This window comes from Sorghum bicolor, chromosome 4 (assembly GCF_000003195.3).
Source record: "Sorghum bicolor cultivar BTx623 chromosome 4, Sorghum_bicolor_NCBIv3, whole genome shotgun sequence".
Taxonomy (NCBI): domain Eukaryota; kingdom Viridiplantae; phylum Streptophyta; class Magnoliopsida; order Poales; family Poaceae; genus Sorghum; species Sorghum bicolor.
The window spans coordinates 63,802,651-63,821,225 of record NC_012873.2 but is presented as its reverse complement, the minus strand read 5'-3'; the positions used below and the strand labels follow the sequence as shown (position 1 = coordinate 63,821,225).

The 18,575-nt window shown below is 42.1% G+C and overlaps 2 protein-coding genes and 1 pseudogene across 8 annotated transcripts; all 3 read right to left on the bottom strand.

Moving 5' to 3' along the window:
- LOC110434318 lies at positions 5-3,726 on the bottom strand. Of its 7 annotated transcripts, none has more exons than XM_021458165.1 (4): positions 3,254-3,726; positions 2,191-2,293; positions 2,068-2,120; positions 5-114 (listed from the first exon to the last, which is right to left on the bottom strand). In XM_021458165.1, the coding sequence occupies exons 1-4, from the start codon at positions 3,412-3,414 to the stop codon at positions 108-110; spliced, it is 324 nt and encodes a 107-aa protein (XP_021313840.1). In that variant the 5' UTR covers positions 3,415-3,726; the 3' UTR covers positions 5-107. The 7 variants fall into 7 exon arrangements, 5 of the variants coding, with proteins under 5 accessions (XP_021313840.1, XP_021313841.1, XP_021313838.1 ...); XM_021458166.1 differs by having other exon boundaries at positions 2,068-2,105; XM_021458163.1 differs by lacking the exon at positions 5-114 and adding an exon at positions 1,100-1,468.
- LOC8077677 (protein ORANGE, chloroplastic) lies at positions 6,203-10,472 on the bottom strand. The gene is made up of 8 exons (XM_002452782.2): positions 9,932-10,472; positions 9,465-9,579; positions 8,113-8,229; positions 7,944-8,030; positions 7,760-7,836; positions 7,514-7,641; positions 6,661-6,797; positions 6,203-6,560 (listed from the first exon to the last, which is right to left on the bottom strand). Exons 1-8 carry the CDS (start codon positions 10,156-10,158, stop codon positions 6,483-6,485), a joined length of 966 nt encoding a protein of 321 aa, XP_002452827.1. The 5' UTR covers positions 10,159-10,472; the 3' UTR covers positions 6,203-6,482.
- Positions 11,297-11,970, bottom strand: LOC110434884 (annotated as a pseudogene).

Below are 18,575 nucleotides of genomic sequence, written 5' to 3'. Positions count from 1 at the left end.
GTTTCGGGAGGAAGGAGGAGATGGGAACGAATGGCTGACGGATGGGAGACACGGCTGACAGGCAGGGCCCGCGACTGCGCCTAGCCAAAACTCACCGGCCTTGTTTATTAGTTCCTAGAAAATTTTGCAAAAAAATTTAGCTTCTCTATCACATCTAGGGGTGTTTGGTACTGCTCCACAAACTCTGCTCTACAAACTACACTGGAGCAGCTTCATGAAAAAGTGGAGTTTATGAAGTACCTCTTTAGTGCGTGGAGCTGAAACCTTTTGGCTAAAAACATAGAGCAGAGCAGTCCCAAACACCCCCCTAATCTTACGGTGTATGCATGGAGTATTAAATATAGATAAAAATAATAACTAATTACATAATTTTTTTATAATTTGTGAGACGAATCTTTTAAGCCTAGTTAGTCCATAATTGGATAATATTTGTCAAATACAAACGAAAGTCCTACAGTGTTTATTTTGCAAACTTTTTGAACTAAACAAGGCCAGTCACTCTAAGTAATCTGAGCGATTTATAACAAAAAGTCTTCATCAATTAGATTTCATAGAGATTGCTAGTCTCTACACCTAATATATGTGATAGTATGTAAATTTGCATAACTACATCTTGGATGAAGGTTACTGTGATAGTTGAGTTTGCAGCACTATTTGAGAGGCTTGGATCGTTGGACGTTTCATTGGGTCTCATAAGACAAAATGCATGTCAATCTTGTTCAACCTAAAGGCTGAAAACAAAACTGATTTTCGGTGAAAGGTTTTCATCGGCAAAGTGACGCAGAGAGGATCATATGACCTATGGCGATTATCTTCTTGATTAAACAAAAGTTTTATGTGAAGAAAAACTATATACTCCTATCATAATAACGCACATGTCGCACATACATGTCGACTAATATACAAAATATTTTTCTATTAGTCTGATTAGCATTTCTTTCGTAAGGCGATAAACAAGACACATGAAAAGAAACAAACAACTACGAGATCGGCATCATAACAATCATGGAACAATATCTGCTAAAAGCTTGCCACGGCAACGCATGTGGCGCGACTATGTTATTTGGTCGTGCCAGCGGGATTGACGTGATCAAGGACCTATGGAATGCAATATATTTTTCAAGAGGATTAAAATCCATGAACAATACAACATTTTAGCTTCTGCTTTTATGATTTTTAGCTTCTGGTGTAAAAGAATCATAAAAGCAGGACTGTAGAGCATTTACTAAAATTGTCGAACCATTCTCCAAAATGATCCGGGATAAACCATGATTTATTGCTATGCAAAAGGTAGCAAAACAAGCTTACAAGCTTGGGGCTCAGTACTTAATGCATCATGCACCAATTTGATTATACCTGCACACCGTGGCCTCTTTGTGATCCCTCACAATAGAACCAAGCAACTTTCTTTTCTTCTTGTATAAAGCTCCATCAATGTTAATCTTTATGACATCGTCCGTGGGGGAACCTAACAAGAAATCATACTTTTCCTCTTATTTGGCCTGTATGAAAAGTATCAACATATTTCATAGAATATATGTTGTAAACCATCTCCTCAATAGACATGATTTTATCCCTAGCGTTCGCCTTGTTATAAGCATCCCACCAAAGCCAAAAAACAGTCACTAATAAATTAGCTATAAGCTAATTAAAGGTTGCACGTAGCATGATAAGCCATGTAAGAGAAAAACACTATTGAAAGTATTGTTGGCTGATTTGTTGTGAGAGAAAAATACTGCTAAATGGCTGATAGATTCGGCTGATAAGGTCAAGCGAACAAGGTCCTGTAGCCCTTATTGTTAGCGGATATTGTTCCATGATTGTTATGGTGCCAATCTCGTACTAGTTTGTTTCTTTTTCCGGTGTCTTGTTTATCGCCTTACGAAAGAAATGAGGGGCTAATAGGAAAATAATCAGTTGATCCTTTCTGTATATTAGTCAACACTAGCAAAAATGCCCGTGCGTTGCAACGGGAGAAAAAAAACTATCAAATCTATATCTATATCTCTATTACCTAACCTTTCTCTAATTTATGTATGCAATAGCCGCAGATTCTGTAATACTTACCTATTAGGAAGACCTTGGAGAGATTGCCAATTGGTTTTCTGGTTTTTAATAGGCTGACACGTGAGTAATGTCAATGATGTTCATATCTAAACTGATAGCAGCCTTGTAAAAGCAGATACTTACTGTCATGTTACGTGCAAGCCAAGAAAATTCTACATCCCACCCAAGGACCTCGTACTTCAGAGTCCACCGTGAAAGATCAGGTTTATCTTCAAGGATTTGTAAACTGAACATACTTAATGTAGCACAATATATGCAATGCCAAGCATTATTAAAGGAAACAGCGGACAATAACCATATTAACTAAAGTGGAGGAAAACACACACTGAAATCATATTTACAATGTCACAAGGGGCAAACAAAAAGAAACGAAGTCTAGTACTGAGGCCAAGAGAAAGATCTATGCATCATACAGTTCATGTAGATTTTATAGTCTGCAAATAAATCTCTTTGCAATTTGCTGTAGAAACAGGGGTATAATTAGGTAAAATTTTGATGAATGAACTTCTATGAAACGTTAAGCAAGTAAGTCTAGCAAGCTATTCACTGAAGATACTGTTTGGGAAGTTTTTTAATCAAAACTCATGCATAACCCAGTACTCAGCAGTCACCTATAACTATAAAGCAGGAAGCAGTGACCTTTTATCTACACTTTGAATTCTGATCAGAGTCCACATGGTCAGATTTACAAGCCTTGCCTATTGCGAGTACATATCAACATTTATTGAATATAGTTCTAGTTGCTTACAGGTGTTTTGGGTGACATATATAATAATCATTTACAGCCTGGGCCCTACAAAATCCAGCCTTAACCAATGCAAACCAGCATCTGTTGTGGCTGCCAAGAAATACTCATCAATAGATTACACAAGTTATTCACTCCTTATTTTCCATGGACCACCGTTCGTAGATGTCAGTACTACATTTTACTCAAATTCCCAGTATTGCCCAGTATAAAATTCAGTGGACAACGGTAATTTTGCTTCCATTCGAGTAGACGTTGGTTTCTGATCTACTGATCAGCAAGCAAAGTAGCTCAATCAGCTAGTGAAAAGGGGAGATTTCTCCACGTGAATCAGTAGGCAGCGGTGGCACAGGTCAAAGCTAAGGCTATACCAATTCAACCGAGAAATTGGAGCACTTTTTGGCACGCTCGGGCAGAATGAGAGGGAGGAAAGAAACGTACGTGCACTCCTGCCAGTCCATGGCTACAAGCACAGGTGAGAACAAGTCAGGCCTGTCGCTTGCTCTTGCCCTGCAGCTGACGCTGCTCGCCTTCTCCTCCCATCTTCGCTTCATCCAGCACCGGCTGCTGCTGACGCACAGCTCCTTGCTCCGCGATGGCATCAGGGCCAGCGAGGGCGGGGCGACCGCCTCGAAGCTCGCCTTCTCGGCGGCTGGTTCCGCCCGGGGATGGCCACGGCGGCGGTTCCTGGCCGGCCAGCGAGCTGCACCGGGCCCGCATGTTCCCGGGGCCGGCCGTGGCTCGGCAGGAGGTAGGCCGTGGCCTGATTGCTACGCATACAGGCCCAGCTGCAGCGGCGCGGCGCACGGCCACGACCGCGGCACGGCCGCCAGGGTCGCCGAGGTCTCTGGGGACCCACCTGCGCCGGGATGGCCGGGAGCGCCGCGGCCGCAGCGCCCGCACCCTGCCCACGATGGGGCCGCTGGCCTGCCGCACTGGGAGGAAGGATGTGCGGGAATAGCGTGCGAGACTGCGAGCGGGTTCGCGAGGATCCGCAACCGTTCGGGACCACCGTTGACGGGTGAGAGACCCGCTACGACCTGTATCGAATGGACCCGATCGCGTGAACGGTCGATCCAACGGCTGGAGAGTAAGCGGGTGACGTGGCGCTATCGGGTGCCCGCTTTTGGTGCAGAATTCGGTTATAGAGAAGATTGGACGGATGAAAATTAGACGGATGAAAAAGTGGCAGACTGAAATTTTCATAATTAAATTAAATATTACTAGCAAAAATGCCCGTGCGTTGCAACGGGAGATATACAATTTATTGATCCGTACTCATGCTAATTATCACAACCAAAGACACGGAATTAATCAGGCTTAAATATCTTTTTATTCCACTTCAAGATGCTTCACAAAATATACAATCATTCTTGCTTATACAATTATGTTTGGTACGCCAGCAATTAGAGTACATAATAAGTTTCACCTCCCTTATCTGACTTGTCCAAAATAAATAGCCAAGCACGTGCACACTCGCAAAACAATATGCATATTAGACCTAGAATTTACAAATACATGATCATCTAGTAAGGAATATTACATTTCAGATTAATTTAAGAATGGACCATTATGAGTTACTGATTGCAGCATAAATGACTAAGGGGTGTTCCATAATATATAATTTCTGAATTAGTTTGGTCATATCGGGAACTCTATTTTCAGTAGTAATCATAAAAGGTACATTTAAGATCTTGTATCGTTCATTAAACTGAAAATTAGGATATGAAACAACCCATTAGGAACATCACGACCAGATTTATTGGACTCATCATTGTCCACAAGCTCTAGACCAGGGCTTGATATCACCTCCTGCATGAAACCCTCAACATGGCTATCAGGTTATCCTGATCCAAGGAAGCAGCAGGTATCCCATGATTTGCAAGTTTTAGGCACTAAACATGCATTAACTAATCAAGGGTGATATGACCACCATGATCTTTGTTGTTAGTGTAGCTAGGATCTAAAAACAAAGGGACTTTCCTGCCAGTAGAGTTATCCATGTGAGAAAAGGAGGCCAAAACTGCTATTCATGTGGGGGAAAAATAATAAACTATAAAATATAAAAAGGGCATTACAGAAAACACACCTACCTATTCCTGTCACTGCTAGGACGAGACAATCCCTATGAACAAACCAGGCATCGACTTCCTTTATCCCGTACGGCAAGGCCAAAACATGGTCTCTCTCTGAGTACTCGCTGGCTCCGGCGTTGTCGATGTTGCCATGGTTAAGCTGCCGCTCCGACGATTTGACGTCGAGTAGTACACCCAGCCGTCCGATGCGTGAGAACATGACTCCGGTGGCCTGCATGTTGCCCGCAACTGGAAGCCCCAAACGATGGTTCTTCCTCCACGGCTGCCGGCGGTCGTCCGTTCTTTCTTTGCTTGGAGCTCCTCGGCCCTGTGCGCAAATGAGAGGAGTGGTGAGGCTCCGCACGGACAGGAGGAGCGGCGACCTCGCCCCTATGCGTGGACGGGAGGAGTGGGGGCGCTGTGGGCGGATGCTAAGGGGATGTCTCGCGTGCAGCGCCAGCGCGGGACGGCACCGCGAGACAGGAGCGGTGATGGCGTGGGAAGGAAACGTTGCGGTGGCCTTGGAAGGAAATAAAGAATAGACATACTCGTGGCGGACAGATACCTGGTGGCAGAAGAAAGTTTTAGGCAAACTGAAATTTTCACAATTTAGTAGTAGGTATAGATGTATGTGCGACATGCGCATTATCGTGATATGAGTATATAGTTTTCCTTCACATAAGACTTTTGTTTAATCAAGAAGGTAATCGCCATAGGTCATATGTTCATATGTACTAATTATGTATAGCGGGGAGCAGCACCAAAGGCAACAACCGATCAGTTCAAGTGTGGCAGATGTGGCCAGCGGGAGACAATATTTGACAAATATTATCCAATCATAGATTAACTAGAATCAAAAGATTCGTCTAGTAAATTATAAGTAAACTATACAATTAGTTATTTTTTTATTTATATTTAATGCATCATATATGTGTCGTAAGATTCGATGAAATAGAGAATCTGAAAAATTTTATAAAATTATTTAGGAACTAAATAAGGCCTACTATCAGCTGCATACTGCTGTTGAACCAATGTTTACCCGTTCGTCACATGTGTGAACTGCAACAATCACTGGAAGTTCTGCTCAGTGGTGGCAGGAAAGTAGAGCCCGGGGCTACACTGTTTGAATGGTGACAGAAACCGGAACCCTAAACCGTTCGCTGATTTATCATAAAAAAACACTGTTGACTCAATGAAAAAATACGCTGCAAAGATAACTTACGATTACATGGCTGGAACACCACCCCAACTGCCCCAAGAGCGCATCAATGCATCGACAACCGAAAGCATCATCTGGGGCTAATAGATACACGTATGACATGCGTGACCAAATTCATCATGAGATTTGAGTCATTAGTGTCGGATGAAAAAAGACGTTCTAGTAGTAGTATACAGTGACGCGCGAATTATTACTTTGCAACATAACACCTCTCTGCACTCTTCAGCTCATCCTATTCGTGCCGTACAAGTACAATGTCGATTCAAATTTCACGATTCGGCCTATCTGTGAGTCATTTGTCGATACTATTATCTACAAAGCATCTTCCACTTCCAGTCTTCCACACGCTACAACAGTTCCTGGACTACAGTGCGCCTCAAATAAACGGATCGATCCGGGGGTCATGCTCGCTTGCCATGGCCATCCCAGTGCAGAGGCATGTTGGGCACATCACCTGGATTTTTTCACAAAAATGATTCATATTCATGTGCAATCAGAATCACTAATGAGGTGGTGACACGAAGATTTTCAGCATGTAAAAAGATATAATTTACCTTTCCCGAGCCGGAGCAATTCGGGCATCTCTCTGTCTTTGGTGCGGATAAAGGCTGATTGCCGTCACTGAATGTTGACACAGGCTCAGTGAGCACAAGAGCACCCGTGCTTGAACAGCGGGCACATGCCAGGTATCCTACAAGACATCTAGGCACATCATACATAGCTAAAAAGGAAGACTTCCATGAAAAAGTATATTTTGGTGATCATATGGAATGCATAACAAGTTTATGATATGGGGACACAACACTGTTTTTCAGCAGTGTTTTCCTCTCACAACAAATCAGCATCAGCATCGGCAACAACCAAATTTCAGCGAAACTATTTTGACCCAGGTTTCAACACAGTGGCGAAGCTAAGTTCATTGTTGTGGGTGCACATGCACCCATAGAAAATTGAAAAACTACTATTACAATCAAATTTTCACCATTGTTACACCTCAAAATTTCATATTTATTAGAGAATTGCACCACCCTCTAATTTACTTTAGCTTCGCCACTGTTTCAACATCTTATTACTGCACTAAAGCTGAGCAAGCAACGAACTTCACAACATATCTCAGGCTTCAGTGTGAGCTTCAGGCCAACATAATAATGTTAGGTAACACTTGACTATATAGCTGCGAAAACTGAATGGCACATGCAATCTTCCATAGAACTTATGTTCATGTTATATGATCATGAAAAAGTTTTGGAGGCTAGTTAAGCTATTGTGGAGTGCATGTGCTTCTGGGCACATGTTTGTGTGGGTTTGTAAGGGTTTCTTCAACCCTGTTCTAGTTCTTAATGCAGTGTACGCAGCTCTCCTGCAGTCCTGCATGTTTGAGAAATAAGGTTTTGGAAGAAAACTTACCGGTTCCTAAACAGTATTTGCACCGCTTATGCTCCTGCTGCTTGACATTGTTTATCTCAACAACCATTAGGGCAGAGATAACTCCAACTGCTCCGCCGGAGAAAGATGCCACAATGGGATCTACCTCACTGCAGTACATGTAGACAAATGAAGAGAGAAGCAGTCAGTAGCCATGGCAGACCAGTCTTGACTTCCCTAGCTAGATGATCCTTGATAGATTAATGGACTGTGGAGAAGTGGTAGTACCTCAACTGCATCGGCAGATGAACGCTGCGGATAAAGTCTTCATAAGATGTGCCCCCTAGACCAAGTTTAAGTTCCAGCTGCACGAGAGCACATCAAGTTGTTAAGCATTTCAAGCAATTTATATGGCAAAATAAAACTATAACAGTCAATATTAGTGATACCAAAATTGAGAACTGTGACTTACGATTGGTGCAAGAAGACCACCGAAGACCATTATACTAGCTATGAGGGCGAAACATGTGGCATAGTAGACCTTTAGATTAGCTGCACTCTGTTCACATAAGGTAAAAGTTTGTACATCAGTAACAACCATGCATTGTAGTGTCTGAGTGCTCAAAGGCACAGATACATACCAGAGGAGGCAAGAAGGGGATAAATGATGGAAAATCAGGGAGCTCCCGATCACTCTCTTCATCTGAAATTCCGAGTTCCACATTCTTTATTCTTTGCTGTATTCTCAATCGCCGAATCTATGAACAAGGCAAACAGAACTAAGACTCAGAAAGAGCATATGATGCATTTTCTGGCACCGCTGCAACCAGAATCAACTAGAAGAGGCAACTAAAACACTAGATCGGATGTAGAGAACGAAAGAAACTGCACAAGACATGCAAACATCGATGGATATCTCAAGTTTTCTGAAAGTTCACATGGGCAGTCATCTAGTATCTGCATAACATGGATTCCCAAAAAAATGAGTATAGCAACAGCGCCCAATCACACAAGGGAAAATCCATTATAAGCTCGTGTCTTTTGGAAAATACCACCGAACGAACCTGGTTCCGTAAGATACCATTCAAAGATCCAAACATTACGGGATTCAGCAATCTTTTGTTCTGTTTAATAATTTTGGACCGGCTGCCGTTAACTTCGACCAAAATTCCCCAGGCCATCTGAACAAAGAACCAGTCATTTTAACACAACCAGTCAGCAGAATCTCCACAGATATGCTAGCTGCCTTCTCAACACAGATGATAGCGCTGCATTTTAGCACATATGCACTAATCCTGCTTGGGAGCTACCCTCCTTGTCTCACTGCTGACATCATGGCTTGGGGGCGATGAGCACGGGTGGTGCCTGGTGCTTGGATGGGCCGATGGGGACATGGCAGGGTTGCCGTGTCCAGGTGTGGAACAGGGGCAAGTGGCGGCCTGGGGCAGAGAGGAGCAAAGGGGAGTGTGTGCAGCACGTGAGCATAGCCACATCAATTTGGAGACAGAACCGATAGGGTGTGGTTCAGCCTTGTTCTGGCCAGTCTAGCACATGGGAATTTCTGTCATTTCAGTTATGTGTCTTAGAGAAAATAAGCAAGGAAAATGTGCTCAAAGCCGATCAATTCTAACACAGAGATAGAATTCCACAATGTTTCTATCTTTCGGTGGTATTACTTTCGGTGGTATTATATGATTTAGGTTGTTTCAGTGATATTTTCCAAAAAGAAGCGATCTTTCAGTGCTATAGAACAAATTGTCCCATAACACAATCACACTAAGCGTTAGTAATTAATTCAAATTAAGTAATACTTATGTTTTAGAAACGGGTGTGACCATTTCCAGATTAGTTGTGTGGCAGTAACCAAAGGATGGCAGAATGCTATTTAGTGTTATCTATTTTGACAAGCAATTTCATACACGCCAAGCTTACAAAGCTAATATTTTACTACACAAGTAGCAGTATATGACAAAAGAGTACAAAGTTAACACACCTCCTCCATATGCAAGAAAATCTTGTTTCGGCGGCTCCTAATGTTATCTTGAATCTCCTGCAAGTCTAGCTTTGCAAAATCTTGGACCGTCTCAGGCCCTTCGATGATGCAAAACCTGCAAAAAGCCAAGCAGGGGCCAATGTTATCTCCGTGCAGCACAAACCATACCTGAATACTATCGATGAATGCAAAAGAGTACAAACAAATATTCATGGAAAGTTCAAGGCCAACAGTTTGTCAGTTAGATCCAACATATTAACCTACTTTCGAAAAGAGATCCAACATGTTCATGTATTCTTGATGGATAGAGAAGCTATGTCTGAACGAGATTCGTCGCACGGGCAATCAGAATCCGATTCACTAGTCACACGCAGGTAGACCACAGCGGAAACAAAAATGTTTTGCTCACGCCTCACAGCTCGCCAGCAGAGCTAAAATTGCCAACTTCCTACATAAAATGTTTTTACCCAGGTGATGCAGCGGCCTGGTCGTCCCCGACCCCGAACGGCGGGGTAGGCGGCGAAGACGACGACGATGGGAGGTCAGATGAGCCGCCGGACGCCGCAGCGGAGGCCGCGACGCTCCACCTCCGCGCGAGCGCTGGTGGGCGCAGGCGGTAGGCGTCGGCCCTCGGCAGCCGGAGCCGACCGGGCAAGAGGCCGTTGCAGGCCAGCATGCGGCCGGAGCAGAGCATCGCCGGCGACGCTCCCCGCTAGATACTTCTTTTGCCTGTGGATAGACGAGTCGACTCCTCGACGGCGACGGATCAGACGGGAGACGGTTTGGATAATAGGCTGGATTTATCGAGGAGGGAGCAGGCGGTGGCGGTGAGTTCTGAATGAATTCCTGATCGGTGGAGCACTGGAGCGGGGAAGATGAGCGTGCCTGAAGCAGGGAGTAGTGGAGCTCGTATTTTCGAGCCCTGTTTTTCTTTTCTCTCTAGCAAAAATGGCGATTGCGACAGGTGAAGAAAAACAAATATCAGTAATTAGTGGATTCTGATGGCGGGGCACTTGAGCCGGAGTGCCGACCTGCTGGAGCCTGGAGGAGGTGGACCGTGGACACGCACGCCTCGTCGCCTCCATCCACCGGCCAGGCGCCCACTTACACTTCTGAAATTGTACCTTTAAAATCAAAATTTAGGCTGGAATTTTGAAATCAGAAATATTAGCCCTATTGATTGGAGCTTATCTATCGAATCAATATTTTCTTTCACAAAAAATTAATGAATAATGCTTTCGCCAAACATTGATTTATCGTGAGAGAAAAATACTATTAAATAGTTTACAGATTCATTACATATGGTCAAGCAAATAGGCTCTAAGGTATTCTACCTTTTCTACGTACATACTCCATCCGTTCTAAATTACAAGTGGTTTTGACTTTTTTCTATATCCATTTTACTATATAGCTACACATATTATTATATCTAGACTAGATATATAATAAAGTTGATATAACAAAAAATTAAAGAGTCTTACAATTAGAACGGATATGGTAATTTTCATTATACGATTAGATACATATTAGGTTGAGATTTTAAAACAAATAGAGTAAAAAAAAGTTTGGCTATGACTTATGCAACATACATTCAAGGGGAAAATATGTTTTTGTTACCAACAATAACCTAAGATGAAAACATAATTCTTCCCAGCCGCCTCAGCTCTCAGCCGCCCCGCCGCCCTCCCCGCGCCACATTACGTATCTCACGGCCCCTAACAGTACTCTGTGGGCTAGGCCGAACCCACCAGCCCACCAAACCCAAACCATAGCCTGCGGAAAAGCCCACGGATTAGCCCAACTCGACCGCACATCCACCTGCACCTCCTGCTCAAACCCTAATTCACCAATCCCCTCCATATAAACGCCGCCTCTACTGGAGTCCCCGCATCGCCGCTGAGCTTTAGGTTTAGAACACCTCGCCCCAATCCATCCGACGCCAACCCAGATCCGCAGAGCTCTTGGTTTAGAACACCTCCAGATCGTGTGTGCATATTGCTTTCTGTTCGTAATCGATTGTTTGTGTCAAGTGAGATGGATGGCAGTGACGACTCGGTAATATTCAAGCTCAACAGACCGAATCACAGGTCTCTCTCTACTCGAGGTTGATCTGTATGCCGATTTTCCCGCTGAACCGAGCCATCTAACTCATCTCTTTGCGTCTCGTTTATCTGCTCGAAATGTTTTCTCCGTGCGATTTCTTTTTTTTTCGTTTGATTATTTTTTTTTCCATTGGAGCGTGGGATGGACTGTTGCGATGAGGATACTAAGCTCCCTCTTCTGAAAGCACTGAGGACACTCGCTGGCAGAATCGAACCAATAACCTATTGCCACCACTGAGTAACTACAGATCCCCTCCAATCTTTTTTTTGCTGTTGTTTTTCCTGCTCAGTAATTTGATTTTGGATAGTGAAGATCAACTGATGCATAATCCAACACTTGATCCGAGGCCGGCTTCTGCCGAGCGAGTGATGCACATACATCTCTGCATCTGAATCCTTAACATCTTGCTGTAATGGTTTTCATTTTTTTTTGTGTTGTTGAACTGTATCTGTCTTTTTCTTTGTATCAGATGATGAAACCACGAAACAATCTTAGGACACCTTCTGACACAGTGCTGTTAGCTCTGTGAGTGAGAAGGCAATTCTTTTCTGATGATACTGCAATTACTCTTTGATTTAGCCTTTTTATTTTCGTTTTTTTATCGTTTGGTCTGTGTCTTTGTTTGCTTTAGGCAGGTATCCTTACGGCCTTATCCTGCCACGTGATCTGTATGTAAGCCAATGATGATTAGCTATACATCTGGAATTACCGTCAGATTTACTTATGACGAAAATTGTCTGGCTTGCTGAGGCTTATGTAAGCATACATATTATACATTTCATGTTTTGATCATGTACTTTTGTTAGTTTAATCTGATTATGTAGACGTGGTTGCCCTGTTGCAGTCCCAATAGTCCCAATGAGGATCCCAAGACCTACCGATAGGAAGTGCCGTTTGACCCTGTAAACAGCAGCTGCTTCTTTCAGCTGCAGGTGTCTATCCTTCGACCATAACCTTTGTGGTTTTGTCTAGGATAGAGTCCCATCTGTAGTTGTTTGATTAAGCTGTGGTGTGTGATTTAAATCGGGTCTCTGAGGGGTTATGATAACTGCCTATTTAACTTATTCAACATCATTTAGTTTGTGAATTGTAATGAAATGAAATTTGGGCCTGATGCCACGTCTCTGTTAGCCACGTTATTGACCAGAGATGCTATGATTAGGCCAAAACAAAGTTGTCTCAACATTTCACATGTTGATAGGAACCTGGGGACTGCTTCTCTGTCTGTCCACAGAGCCGGTTAATGTGATCACATTTTTCTGCACTCACTCTATTTTTAATTGGTATGTTTGCATTGTGTATGGTGATGATGATAAAGCTAAGGCTTGTTTCTCAACATTCGCAGTAGCCGCCCAAGAGCTTTCGCCCTGCCAGGCTTGAGAGCTAGTGCTGTTAATTCCTTCCTTGGATATCTGAGCCATATGTATTTCAAACATTTTTTTCATACCTATGTGTTGGGGTTGTTTGGTTGGCGGTGCTAAAATTCAAAAGGTACTGTAACTCACAAATTATTCTCTTGCTGTGTTTTCAGTTTTGTAGATTTTCAAATTATTCTCTTGCTGTGTTTTCAGTTTCGTAAATAGTCTATTTAGTACTCCATACATGTGTTAAACATTCGATTGGATAGTCTTTAAAAAAAGCAGCCTGAACCAAAATGTATAGGCATTTGCTTTTTTATTGCAAATGATGATAAATTCAAGGCTTGTTTCTCTACATTCGCAGTTGCCGCCTAAGAGCTTTCGCCTTGCCAGGCTGGAGAGCTAATGCTGCTAAATCCTTCCTTGGATGTCTGATGCAAAGCAATAAGAATAATGAGTTGTTTGTTCTTTGGTAGTTGTCTTTTTTGCTGGGAGTTTGAATCGTTTGTGTGTTCTACATTTTCTGTGTTCGATTTTTCTTAATCTTCATTTCTTTCTTGAGCTCTGATTCTGCCCAATGATGATAGAAGTTAAGGCTTGTTTCTCTACATTCGCAGTTGCCGCCTAAGAGCTTTCGCCCTGCCAGGCTTGAGAGCTAATGCTGCTAATTCCTTCCTTGGATGTCTGAGGGCACGCTAAGTTTGACAGTTAGTTTTGTCTTGAAGTCTGTTAATTGGTACCTTGTGCTTCTATATTTTAAATAAATTTATTGGTTGTGGATTATTTGAAGAATTTGTAATCATTTGTGGCGGACTAATGATTGAGTGGTCATATACAATACAATCACTCTTTTTGATTTTGTAATATTTGAAGAATTTGTAAGAATATGTAAGTTTTGTAGCAAAATAGAATGATAATCAGTTTCATCGCTGTACAAAGGCCTCCCAAAATTTAATTTTTTTCAAGATTCTCTGTTCACATCGTCACATCGAATTTTGTGGCACAATCATGTAGTAGTAAATATAAACGAAAATAAAAATTACTTGCGTAGTTTACCTATAAATCGAGATGAAACTAAGTCTAGCTAGTTTATGATTGGATAGTGTTTGTCAAATAAAAATGAAAGTAGTTCAAAATTTAAAAAATTTTCGGATCAGTGCTGCAGCGCAGCAGGGCTCTAATAAGTTTTCCGAGGTGATCAGTTTCGTGTTTTGTATGGTTTTTGTGCGCCTTTGCGCGCTGAAACTCCAGTGGATTTGACAATTTCGCAATCATTCGGATCTGATAGTAATAAATTCACTCATTTTGGTGGAATTTTGAAAAGTGAAAACCATCTATTAAAGGGTACTCGTATATAGGGTTTAGTTGTCGTTTTGGATAAGATTTGGATCAAATATTGGAAATATAAATTATTAATAATTATTAAGTTTAGGTGACATTTTGGATATGATTTGGATCAAATATTGAGAATATAAATTATTAATAATTATTAAGTTTTTGTGTTTGTGAATGTGAAAATTTTAGGAATGATTTCTCTTGATTTAGGATATAGGTGTTGTTTTGGATAAGATTTGAGTCAAACATTAGGAATATAAATCATCAATAATTTTAAGATGTTTTTATCTTGAAATTTTTTTTTTAAGATGTTTTTATAAAAGAAAAGAGGTTACTGTCTACGACACCTATTTGGAAGGATAGGCTTTGTTTAGTAACCTTACAACCAAAAAAATTTTCAAGATTTTTTATCATATTAAATTTTACGGTATATGTATATAGTATTAAATTAGATAAAAATAAAATCTAAGTGCATTGTTTATCTGTAAATAAGTCTTTGATTAGACAATATTTATTAAAAAATCTAAAAATTTTTAGAACCCACAACATTCATTCATTCATCAACCCACAACATTGTATCTAATTTTTAAAACATATCGTTTAGATTTATTTTTTAATCCTCTTTGCTCAGTCAAATCTAAGGTTACATTGCGTGTCCCTTCAGGATCCTTGTCCATTCGCGGCCTTGGGCCGCAGGTGGCGAGGTTATTTGGTCATGTAAATAAGGCTTTGTTTAGTTTCCAAAAAATTTCAAAGATTCTCCGTCACATCGAATCTTGTGCCACATGTATAAAGTATTAAATATAGACAATAACAAATATTGATTACACAGTTTACTTGTAATTCACGAGCAGAATTTTTTTTAAGTCTAGTTAGTCCATGATGATAATATTTATCACAAACAAACGAAAGTGCTACAGTAGCCAAAAACAAATATTTCTCTCAACTGAACAAGGCATAAATGATGGATTAAGAGTACTTTGCTAGATTTGTTAAAGGACTTCTCTTCAAAGGCACCATTATTCATGGTCCAGTGTTACATAGTTTTGTGGGCTACACGAGCATGGTGCAATATAAATTTCCTTTTCTTTTGGTCTTTGGATATCCATCTGGCAAGTACTTGCCTTATGGCTAGGCCAAAAGAAAATATGTTTCTTTGGTATGGTTTGCTTGTAACTTGTAAGAGTAAGGAATTTTGTAATGCTTACTGTTAGATAAATTTATTAAGTTTAATTAATCTATCATTAGCACATGTAGGTTGCTGTAGCACTTAATGCTAATCATGGACTAACTAGGCTTAAAAGATTTATCTCATAATTTCTAATCAAAGCGTGTAATTAGTTTATTTTTTTTTATCTAAACAGGGTCACTTGAGAGGCATCACGTGTGTATATGTGCAATAGTGAAGTCATTAGTCTTGCATTGTCTTTTTTTTTCTTGAGAGGCATCATGTATGTGTTCCATTGTATGTGCACTCAAAGGTAAAATTGCAATGTGAGATTAACTATATATATATATATATATATATATATATATATATATATATATATATATATATATATATATATATATATATATATATATATATATATATCTTCCTTTCATATATGGGAATGTATTTACTGGAAACCACAACCTTCATGAAAACCTATGCAAACCACAACAAAAAAGTCGTCTAAATTCAACAAAAAAATCACACATGTAAATGATATGATGATACATAACACTATAAAACATTTTGTCCAAACTCGAATTCGTTTGTGAGATATAAAAATAAAAAATTTCTTGTGGACAGCTTTTTAGCTTAAAATTTGTTATTTTTATATCTCGCAAACAAGTTCGAATTTGGACAAGATATTTTACAAGGTTGTGTATAATCATATCATCTATATGTGTGATTTTTTAATGAATTTAGATAATATCTTTGTGTTAGTTTGCATGAGTAGTTTCCACTAGATATGTTTCCTTTATATACACCTAGATCTAGAGATATAGATATCGGTGTTTTAGTATTGTTTAGTGCTGAATGATATTGAACACCATTCAATACTATTTAGTATTTTTCTACTCAGGATAAATAATATTTAATGCCTAGGGTGTAGATTAGTACTGCCGTAATATCTATTCCTAATAATAAAAAGATAAAATTGTAGCTTTTTTTCTCTGAGCTGTTTTTCGTCTGGGTCAGACACCTATTCCCGCCGTCCCGCTCGCGGTTCGGCTATTTCTCCTCCGTGTGGATGACGACCGGCCTTCCAAGGCCTCTCCCTTGCGTGGTTGCGATTCGCATCGCCGATGCCATCACTCGACGTCGGGACGGAAGCAAAGGCTGAGCTCACGCGCTCTTGCCGCTCGCTCACCCACCACTCGTGCTCATCATTCGCTCAGAATCAGAATTTCGGTTCCTAATCACCAATACTCATCCTTCTAAGCGAGATGCCAGCGTAACTATATGATTGACAGAAGAGCTTGATTTCAATGCCAAGGATTTGTGCCACCTAAATTCTCCTGTACTAGCGGCAAACTGTGACCCCGCTGGCTTGCCAATCAAGACACTGGATTAGAGTAGTTACCAATGTCGCAATAAGGGCACTTCCGATGCTAGAAACTGCATATAGTTTTTATACTCATTAATTCTTATAGATGCTATGTATAGAAATTATTGTTCCAATGGATAGTTTTTATAGAATATTTTTACATCCAATCTTATCACTTCATGTCTTGGATTTTGTGTAGACATGTTTTCTAACTTCGATCCAGTTTTTATGATTTTTACTCTCTCTCTTTAATAAATACATTGCCACATCAGCAAAATGCTTAGGTGACACTGCAATTAATGTCTATAGAAACCACAATGGTTTCTACATTGGGAGTGCTCTGACCTGAGCCGCCCTGCACCGCGTCGACAGGGAGGACACCTTAGCCTCACCTTGTCAAGCGCCATCTGACGGTGGCCTGCTCGACGTCCTTCCTAAGGAAGGTGTCCGGCGTGGTGACGGAGAGGCTCCGGAGATGGAGCGCGCAGTTGTGGACGGTCCTGGTCCGTGGTGCGAGGCCTGAGCAGCTGCCCACGACCTCCCGCGCCTCCTCCACCGTGTACTGCACCTTGGCGTCGAACCATGGTGTACCACCTCGTCGGTTGCGCTAATGGCAATCTTCCTGCCACTGGCTGGTCGCCGAGAACATAGGTCAGATGCGTGCCTTTCTTATCCACTTTTCCCCCTTCCCGCTGTTTGGGTGAGTTTCGCATTGCTAATGGGTTGGGTCGAAATGGGTTATTTGGATTGGAGTTATAAGTGGGTTAGCTTTGGATGAGCTGTAACGGATTGCTTAATCAACAGGTTGGGTTGGCTTTGACGCATGGGACAAAATCCATGGGTACTCACTAATTCCTCTCCACGGAACTCAGAACGCTAGGCAGTACCATGGCAAGAGCAGGCGCGAACGCTGCCTTCTTCTTCTTGTCCTTGGACGGAGATGACCGCTTCTTCTTCTTCTTGGCGGGCGCCGGGGCGGGGGCCCACGGCCGTCTCTAGGGGGTGGGCAGCCGGTGCGACAGCCGGGGGGCCATGGTGCTAAGGGGCCTATAATACTTATTTATTTGTTGTACTATAATTATCTAAATTTCTAATTCTATTATACTTATTTATTTGTTGTACTATAATTATCTTTTATAAACTAAAATATATGGTGCAAATTAATTTTTTTTAGTTGTAATATGTATTTTATATATAGTACATATAAAAAAATATTTGATGGGCCCTACCTTTTGCTTGCACAAGCGTCCATAAAATTATAGAGACGGCCCTGCGGGGCCTCCACAGGCTTGGTCTCCGGCGCCGGCACCACTGCGAGCACCTCGGCCACGGGCGCGGGCGGCGAGGGGGTGGGAGTGGCGACGGGAGCAGGCGTGGCTGGGGCAGGGGCGGCCGCCTTGGTGGGGGCGCTGGCGCGGACGCGTGGGTCGGGCGGCGCCGCCGCGGGAGCTGGGGTGGCGGGGGTGGTCGTAGGCGCGGTGGCCGACGCTGCTGGGCTGGTCTTGGAGGAGGACTTGGGCGCGGGCATGGCCGGAGTGGCGGACGGCGCGGCGGCCGGCAGTGACGCGAAAGCGTCGGCTGATGAGGAGGGTGGCGTGGATTTGGAAGAGGACTTGGTGGGCGCTTTAGCCGGCGCTGATGCTCTGGCGAGTGTATGGGTTGAGTTGGGTTCATTTCACTCGTGGGGTTGGTTGGACTGGATCGACTAATCAAATCATTAGATGAGGTGGGTTGGATACGGGCTGGGTTTCCCCCCGTTAACAGGGCGAGGTGAGTTT

What these genes read in the sequence shown, in the direction of transcription:
- LOC110434318 (XM_021458163.1), bottom strand. Translation starts at nt 3,414, where the DNA reads ATGCCATCGCGGAGCAAGGAGCTGTGCGTCAGCAGCAGCCGGTGCTGG. An exon ending in GGCTTGCACGTAACATGACA is followed by an intron (nt 2,121 to 2,190) that starts GTAAGTATCTGC and finishes CTCACGTGTCAG; the next exon opens with CCTATTAAAAACCAGAAAAC. An exon ending in CTCCAAGGTCTTCCTAATAG is followed by an intron (nt 1,469 to 2,067) that starts GTAAGTATTACA and finishes ATTTCTTGTTAG; the next exon opens with GTTCCCCCACGGACGATGTC.
- LOC8077677 (XM_002452782.2), bottom strand. Translation starts at nt 10,158, where the DNA reads ATGCTCTGCTCCGGCCGCATGCTGGCCTGCAACGGCCTCTTGCCCGGT. An exon ending in TTTTCTTGCATATGGAGGAG is followed by an intron (nt 8,230 to 9,464) that starts GTGTGTTAACTT and finishes CCTTGTTCATAG; the next exon opens with ATTCGGCGATTGAGAATACA. An exon ending in TCCCCTTCTTGCCTCCTCTG is followed by an intron (nt 8,031 to 8,112) that starts GTATGTATCTGT and finishes TTATGTGAACAG; the next exon opens with AGTGCAGCTAATCTAAAGGT.